Source organism: Aegilops tauschii, chromosome 3 (assembly GCF_002575655.3).
Source record: "Aegilops tauschii subsp. strangulata cultivar AL8/78 chromosome 3, Aet v6.0, whole genome shotgun sequence".
NCBI lineage: Eukaryota > Viridiplantae > Streptophyta > Magnoliopsida > Poales > Poaceae > Aegilops > Aegilops tauschii.
The window spans coordinates 59,587,047-59,595,826 of NC_053037.3; the positions used below are offsets into that span (position 1 = coordinate 59,587,047).

The 8,780-nt window shown below is 52.1% G+C and overlaps 1 protein-coding gene across 1 annotated transcript; it reads right to left on the reverse strand.

Moving 5' to 3' along the window:
- Positions 1-7,389: 7,389 nt before the first annotated feature.
- LOC109749758 (probable NADPH:quinone oxidoreductase 1) lies at positions 7,390-8,445 on the reverse strand. Its single transcript, XM_020308710.4, has 2 exons — positions 8,168-8,445; positions 7,390-8,089 (listed from the first exon to the last, which is right to left on the reverse strand). The coding sequence occupies exons 1-2, from the start codon at positions 8,271-8,273 to the stop codon at positions 7,578-7,580; spliced, it is 618 nt and encodes a 205-aa protein (XP_020164299.1). The 5' UTR covers positions 8,274-8,445; the 3' UTR covers positions 7,390-7,577.
- Positions 8,446-8,780: the final 335 nt, after the last annotated feature.

Genomic DNA, 8,780 nt, shown 5'->3' on the forward strand with positions numbered 1-8,780 from the left:
AAGCGGGCACGGAAAGCTGCTTGGAAGTCTGGCCATGTGATGATTGTTCCAGCTGGCAGAGTACGCCTGTGGCTGTCCCACCATTGAGCTGCGGGTCCCTTCAAGAAGAAGGAAGCAAAATTGACATAGCTGGCAGGGGCTACATCAGCAGACTCCATCTCATAGGTGATGTCACGGAGCCAGTCATCAGCATCCAGAGGCTGAGTTGAGCTGCGGTAGATGGTTGGGTTGAGGCGTATGAAATCTTGAAGAGTCACTTGAGCTGGCTGTTGGTTCATATTGGGGTGAGGAAACTGAGCCATCATATTTTCCATGAATTGGCGGTTCAGTTCGAACTGTTGGATCATACCAGCCATGTACTCAGGTGGTGGTGGGGCATCGCCACCACGACCACGACCACCTGGTCTAACCATCCTTCTAATATATAACAGGGGTAGTTCAGCATTTGAGAAAATTTGCAATGACAAGAATCATTCATGATGAAACATGCATAATTGGAAGGAGCACGATAGCTACTACATAGTAGTCGGCATAACTTACAAAAGGGTTCATGCATATAGTTCAGTACATAGAGTTCAGTACATAAACTAAAACATCATAGGCGGCACACAGGCTCGCGGCGACTGCAACTAATACTACAAGCAAGCCTACATCAGTCCCAAGAGGTACTGTGGAGGTAATCGTAGCCCGACAGCTGGTAGTGAGGTAATGGATAATCCTCCACGTCAGCAGACTGGGGGCCGCGGATACTCAGGTGTAGAGCCCGGTGCTCAGGTGGCAGAAAAGGACCAAGTGCGGGAGAGTAGCCTCCCACTTCTGGCCAACCGACACCGTGGGGCATCACGGTCCTGGCTGGGTAGATCGCAGCACGCGGTACCTGTCCAGACCGGACAAAGGGGTGCAGCAGCGTCAGAGCACGGTAAAGGTGCTGACGGGTGGTGTACATCTCGTGGCGAAGAGCTCGGTTAGGTCGATCCAGCCCATCAGCATGCAGAACCAGGTGCTGATGGTAGAAGGGCTCTCGGGTGACAGTGGAGTAGGCAGCAGTATAGTATCCCTCTGCACCAACATCAGAGGCGATAGCAATGTGCCTGAAAGGGGAGGTGTCCAACTCATGATACTCTCCACGAAGACGTGTCAGAGCAGCATAGGCTGCATCGTGGACAGCCATATCGATGGTCACACCAACACCATGTGCGGTGTGCAGCACAGTAGTGGAGTCGTACTCCCGAGAGTAGAGGTGGACGATGGCACGGTACTGCTCCTGGTTAAAGTCCTGGAACTCCTTGTAGACGGTGAACTCAGGGTGCCAGCGATAACCCAGATAGGTCATCATCTCAGCTAGCACCGCAGGTGATCCTGAGGCACCAATGGCCATCGTGTGGCGAACAACCTGCCTCGAGGGTTCCATCTGAAAGCAAAGACGTTTCAAAGGAGTCAATTGACAGTGTGTGAATTGTTCAAAATACTATTCTAAGAAACAACTATGGCTTATCCATCTTTGGGGTGAACGCGGTCACGGGATCCTAGTGTTAGAGTTAGTAATTCGTTTAACCCGAGTAGAAGAGAGTTCAGAGTCCCAGAGTAAAGGTCGAGGAGTAAAAGATCCTAGTACCACCCAATGGCGACGTGGGCCCGTAAGCCGCACAGCCATGTTAGTAAAAGTTTTGCAATGACTAGACTCGACTTCGGCCAAGGAGTGTGGAAGGGGGGTTCCTACAGGCAGTCGGCTCTGATACCAACTTGTGACGCCCCCGATTTGACCGTACACTAATCATGCACGCAAATGTGTACGACCAAGATCAGGGACTCACGGGAAGATATCACAACACAACTCTAAAACATAAATAAGTCATACAAGCATCATAATACAAGCCAGGGGCCTCGAGGGCTCGAATACAAGTGCTCGATCACAGACGAGTCAGCGGAAGCAACAATATCTGAGTACAGACATAAGTTAAACAAGTTTGCCTTAAGAAGGCTAGCAAAAAAGTAGCAACGATCGAAAAGGCAAGGCCTCCTGCCTGGGACCTCCTAACTACTCCTGGTCGTCGTCAGCGGCCTGCACGTAGTAGTAGGCACCTCCATTGCCGTAGGTGTCGTCGTCGACGGTGGCGTCTGGCTCCTGAACTCCAGCATCTGGTTGCGACAATCCGGTATAGAAAGGGGAAAGGAGGGAGAAAAGCAACCGTGAGTACTCATCCAAAGTACTCGCAAGCAAGGAGCTACACTACATATGCATGGGTATATGTGTAAAGAGGCATATCAGTGGACTGAACTGCAGAATGCCGGAATAAGAGGGGGATAGCTAGCCCTGGCGAAGACTACGCTTCTGGACATCTCCATCTTGCAGCATGTAGAAGAGAGAAGATTGAAGTCCTCCAAGTAGCATCGCATAGCATAAACCTACCCGGCAATCCCCTCCTCGTCGCCCTGTTAGAGAGCGATCACCGGGTTGTATCTGGCACTTGGAAGGGTGTATTTTATTCAGTATCCGGTTCTAGTTGTCATAAGCTCAAGGTACAACTCCGGGTCGTCCTTTTACCGAGGGACACGGCTATTCGAATAGATAAACTTCCCTGCAGGGGTGCACCACATAACCCAACACGCTCGATCCCAATTGGCCGGACACACTTTTCTGGGTCATGCCCGGCCTCGTAAGATCAACACGTCGCAGCCCCACCTAGGCTCAACAGAGAGGTCAGCACGCTGGTCTAAACCTATGCGCGCAGGGGTCTGGGCCCATCGCCCTAAGCACACCTGCACGTTGCGAACGCGGCCGCGAGCAGACCTAGCAACCCACACGATCACGGCGGTTACGTCAAAGCGGTCCAACACGGCGCGCGCCACTCAGTCGCTGACGTCAAAAGAGCTTCGGCTGATACCACGACGTCGGGATACCCATAACTACTCCCACGTAGATGGTTAGTGCGTATAGACCAAATGGCCAGACTCAGATCAAATACCAAGATCTCGTTAAGCGTGTTAAGTATCCGCGAACGCCGACCAGGGCCAGGCCCACCTCTTACCTAGGCGGTCTCAACCTGCCCTGTCGCTCCGCCACAAAGATCCACTTGCGGGTACTCCTACGAGCCGACCCGACTTTAGTCATCACATGTGTCATGTATATAGTATATAAGTATGTACCCGCGATCACCGCCCAGGTGATCACGGCCGATAGTGTAGCACAGCAGACGGACAAGAATGTAGGGCCACTGATGGAAATCTAGCATCCTAGACTAAGCAGTAGGATAGCAGGTAAGGGGAACAACTGTAGCAACAATGACAGGCTATGCAACAGAATAGGATTAATCGAAAGCAGTAACATGCTTCACTACTCTAATGCAAGTAGTAGAGAGTAGAGTAGGCGATATCTGGTGATCAAGGGGGGGGCTTGCCTGATTGCTCTGTCAAGTAGGAGGGGTCGTCGACTCCGTAGTCAAACTGGGCAGCAGCAGTGTCGGTCTCGTAGTCTACCGGAGAGAAGAGGGGGAAGAAACAGTAAATACAATGCAAACATAAGCATGACGATGCGTGACATGACAATGAGCGGTGCTAGGGGTGCCCTAACGCGACAGTAGGTGGTACCGGTGAAGGGGGGGGAACATCCGGGAGGTATTCCCGATGTTTAACGTTTTCGGACAGACGGACCGGAGGGGGAAAGTTGCTAGTTCGATAGGTTAGGGAGGTGTGGTGGACGAACGGACTGCGTATTCGGATTCGTCTCGTCGTTCTGAGCAACTTTCATATAGAAAACATTTTCATCCGAGTTACGGTTTAAAAGATATGAATTTTCAAAGTTTATTTGAATTTCTGGAATTATTTAATTAACAGAAAAAGGGATATGACGTCAGCATGACGTATGAGTGACGTCAGCGGTCAACAGTCCGGGTTGACTGGTCAAACTGACAAGGGGGACCCACCTGTCATAGACAGTGGGTTAACAGAGGATTAAACTAATTAGTTTTTAGTTAATTAACTACTGGGCCCACCTGTCAGTGAGAGATTAATTAAACTAATTATTTTTATTTATAAACATTTTTTTTTTAATTTTTGCGGCGGGGCCCGCATGTCAGTGACTGGGCCTGCCCAGTCAGCAGTTGACTGGGTCAACCCAGTCAACTGGGGCCCGTGGGGGCCACTGGCAGTGACCCAGGGGTGGCCCCAGGTGTGCCACGTCGGCGGCCGGCGCCGGAGCAACGCCGGCGACCGAAAACACGGCGGAGGCGCTCGGGACCTCGCCGGAATCCACGTACAGGGCACCGTTCAGGGAGTTTTTGGTCGCGTTCGAAAGCTACGGCTGCGCCGCGTCCAACGGTGGTGGTTGTGGCGGCTGGAACGGCCGGAGTCGACCGCTACGAGCTCGCCGGCGGCGAGGTGCTACGGGTGCCCGACGGAAGCTACGCTAGAGCGCGCGAACGGCCGAACTAGCTAGCTAGGCGGGTGCGGCATGGTGCGGTCGGGCTAGCGGGCCAACGCCCGTGACCATTTGGTCACCGGAGACACGCCGGCGGCGAGCTCCGCGGCGTGGCGTTCGGGCGCGCGCGGGGAAGAAGCTAGGGAGCGCGGGCGAGCTAGCGGAGAGGGGGAGGAGGTAGAGGAGCTCACAGCGGAGCCGTAGGGAGTGGCAGCGAGCTCGGGGAGGGCGCGGGGTAGCCGGAGTCGGCGACGATCGACGGCGGCCGTGCGGGGAAGACGAGCTCGGGGAGGTCGATGTAGTGGCGCTCGGCTCGTTCCCGATGGCGCAGTCGGCGTAGTCGACGGCGGGGAGTCGTTCGGGCACGTCGTCGGGGCGATCTGGGCACGGTGGCCGCGGGAACTACGGTGAACGGCGGCGAGCGCGCTCGGGCAGAGGGGAACGGAGGGGAGAGGGAGGGGGATCTGGCGGGGGAGAAGGCGCAGAGGCCGAGGGAGAGCGGGGGCGAGTGGGAGAGAGGCCCGAGGGAGCGGGGGGCCGCTGGCGCCCTTATCCTCTCGCGGGGTTCACCGCCGGCGAGGGGGTTCGGCGGCGACGCTCCCCTGTTCCGACCCGGTCGGGGGAACAGGAAGGGGACGCGGGGGAAGGTGGGCTGGGCCGGGGTCGGGGCGCGGGTGGCGGCCCAGTTTGGGCCGGGGTTCGGTCCAGACGGGCCACGGGTCCAGTGGGGGGGGGGGAGGGCTTTTCCTTTTTCTTTTTTTTTTCTTTCTGTGATCTGTTTTTTGTTTTCCTTTTATTTGTTTATTTTCTTTTCTGTTTTATTTCTTTTAAAAGTAATTAGGTATTTTATAAAAATGTGTTTCCTCCACCATAATTACCAGTGTATTATTTAGCACCCACTGAACATTTTTGTTTGAATTTTTGAAAACTTTTATTTTCCACTTTAATTATGTTTGAAGTTTGAACTAGGAGTTTGACAAGGGTGTGGTTCAAATGTGATCAAGCCCTGTTTAGCAACATGATTAGCTTAATCACAGGGAGTTACTGTAGCATGGTTCTCAGGGTGTTACACTGGGAACACTGGCTACCTATTTGGTCATTTTGTCGTCTGTCAGCGGACGGCAAAGAGCGCTGTTAACCCCCTAACGGCTCTCATCCCACACCACTGCTGTCCGTTCTCTTTGTCATCTGCTGGCCTCGGATGGCGGACGGCACAATCCTTTGCCGTCCATTTCTATAAAGCGGACGGCAAAGAAGGCCTTTGCTGGCACGTGTTCAGACAGACAGTTTGCCGTCCGCTGGCTGGCGGCAAAGGAGCTTGCCGTCTGGGATCCGTGCCTTGGCGGACGGCAAAGAAGCTGATTCCAGTAGTGTTAGGTCGGCGCCCTAAGGAGGCTTTCCCTCCTTGGTGGCAGCCATCCCTCTCCCCTCCAACCTACATATACATGAGGATTTCTGCTCTTTTGATGATACAAGTTTTGGAGCCTCATTTAGTTCTTCTAGTTTTAGTTCTAGTTGGTCCTAGTTGACTAATTAGAGCTAGACTAATCCTCTTGTTCTCATAATTAGAAGCCCAATGTGGTTCTTATCTCCTCCCTCTAATTCTCCGGGAACGATTAGGTCTGGACGGTGAAGCGCTGCTGAATGAAGATTGCACGCTTGCAACCAAGTAGAGATGCCGTGCTTTCGGTCTTCGGTTCGAGGATTGTTCGTGGGCGGTACGAGGGATCGTTCATCGACGGTTCAAGAGACTCGAAGTACGATCTACACCGACACGTTCTTCTTCAGCCGCAACTCGGTGACGGTAACGATCATGATCCCAACTGGTTATGCATCTTCATATTCATCTTGGATGATTGTTGGTGCGGAATTTTTTATTGTGTACTACGTTTCCCAACATATACTCCACTCATTCTTGTTATGGTGGCTATTTTCTTTGTTCTTGCTAATTGATTTCTAATCATATGCGTTTGAATCAAATATGTAGGTTTCAACATCTGAAACTAAGATGTATGGTGATGCCGAGTGCCACTAATTTCATATTTGACATCCTTAATGGCAAAATCTTATTCTGTCTCCTAACCGTTCTCCTTTTCTAGCGCAAAAAAGAAGTAAAACTTGATAAACAAAAAATATATCTAAGATTCACATTGTCACTTGTCAGGTCATTTTAACCACTCACTCTATAAAAAGACAATTGGCAATTCCTTTTAGCACAAAAATTTGAATTTCTTGTTTACCGTCCACCATGCTAAGTTGCCTTGTCGTAGTTGTTATTTGTTTGTCTTGTTTCCACTTTTATATCAAGATTGTACTATGAACTATTTAATCGAAAGTTTCTTTTCGGTAAAAGTTCCGACCTATTCATCAATAGACATGGCAGCTCATTAGAAATAACCAAAATAGCAACCAGGTCTGTACACCTCTAGCGACGATTACGAGCAATGGAATGAGCCAAAGGCGCACCGCTGTCATCGTCCATCCCTTACAGGAGATGGACAGACCTTGTCATAGTAGCCAATCAGAAAGTTTTCATGCTAAGACCACACATGACTAGTGCATCAGAATAGCAACCTCGCCAATGAAGAGAAGCTTAAATCGAAAGGATCCAATCTATAGACACACGAACACACACAGATGAAGACTTTATCCAAGTAGATCCACCGAAGGCAAATGCCGACCGAATTCAGCGGGATCCGCCTACGCAGCACTGAGACGGGAGTCACGTGAGGAGAATCTTATTCCATTTTCTAAAAGTCGTTGCCGCCGCCTCGCCTTTCTAAACAGGATACAATCATACAAACTCTAAAAGAACAAAAAAAAAAAACACCTAAAAACATCATATGTTTCGACAATATCAATTTCTTCAACAGTTCTATTGTTTTCTCAACGTAGCCGATGCGCCCTTGCGTTCTACTAGTAGCATCGGTAAAACACATACGCACGCACACGTTCTTTTTTTTACAGTGCAATTCTTCGGCGATTTATTACTTTTTTTTTTGCACGCTTCGGCGCTTTATTACACAAAGGTAGCACAGACTTCTCACGGAACCACGAATACTAGTGCATAGAGCACAACGTCGTCAAACTGAAGGGCAATGCAAATTAACCAGCGCGCACGGTACACAGAGCCAGGTATCATCGATCGATCTTGAGTCAGTCAGTCGTCCATGTTGTGCTGGAGCCTGAGCGCGAAGGCCTGGAGCGAGAGGAGCACCTTCCTGAGCCGCTCCCTGGTCTCGGCGTCGATGAGGTTCCCCTCCTCGTCGAACTTGGGCGGCTCCGCAAACGCCCTCACGTGGAGCTCCGGCTTGTTGATGAAGTGGAGGTCGAGGAACACCCCGATCTGGCGGAGGTGGAGCGACGCCCTGGCCCCGCCGAAGTCGCCCCCCGCGCACACGATCGCCGCCGCCCTGTCCGCCCAGCAGTTGCGCTTGCCCCTCGACGCCCAGTCCAGCGCGTTCTTCAGGGACGCTGTGACCGAGTAGTTGTACTCGGGCGAGGCGAAGAGGAAGCAGTCTGCGGCGCGGACGCTGTCGCGGAGCGCCTCCACGGCCGGCGGGAAGCCCTTGCCGCCGTCGGTCTCCAGGTCCGGGTTGACCATGGGCAGGCCGGAGATGTCCACGTGGTCGATGCGCAGCCCCGGGATGGACTCCTCGCAAAGCTCCTCCGCTACATCGATCAACTCAGCGGTGCATAATTAGCAAGCGAGCTAGGCAACCATGGTGATTGGTGATGAATTGTGCGTACCGGCGCGGATGAGGCCGCGGTGCCACGAGTCCTTGCGGAGGGAGCCGCAGAATGCGGCCACTCGGAGGGTGGGCTTCGCCGTCGTCGACGCCGTCAGGGAATCCATGATTCTTCTGGATCCGATTCTTCTGTCTTGGGTCGCCCTGACACCGAGTCCCTGAGCTGAGAGTGGAGTGGCCGTGGGTACTGATCGATGTGGAGCTCAGGTGCTTGATGTCCTGTCTTGTCCTGGAGGAGACGGAATAAATAGATGACTGATTGGTCTCAGCCAGGTCATCGTGAACGTCAGACGTTGGTTATGCGAGTATTTGATTAGCACAAATTAAGAAGAGTATCTGCACTGCACTAGTAGTGGTGGAGTGTACGCGGAGCGTCATCGATGGCATCATACCACTGCTTCCGATCATTAGCAGCCTAATCTACTGACAATATATAATCAGCTGATACACGCGACGTATTATATTGTCAACGAGTCAACCACCGTTGGATAAGAAAAACACCGCTAGATAAAAGTAGACTTGAACGTGACAACCGCAGCCAGCAGCCGGCACCAGAGGAGTACTCTGACATCATCGATGGCGTCAAATCGCCTCGCTATCGACCGCGGGCTTCC

Excerpts from the sequence above, each read along its gene's own strand:
- LOC109749758 (XM_020308710.4), bottom strand. The coding sequence starts at position 8,273 with ATGGATTCCCTGACGGCGTCGACGACGGCGAAGCCCACCCTCCGAGTG. Across the intron at positions 8,090-8,167 it reads CCGCGGCCTCATCCGCGCCG|CGGAGGAGCTTTGCGAGGAG; the intron begins GTACGCACAATT and ends TGATCGATGTAG.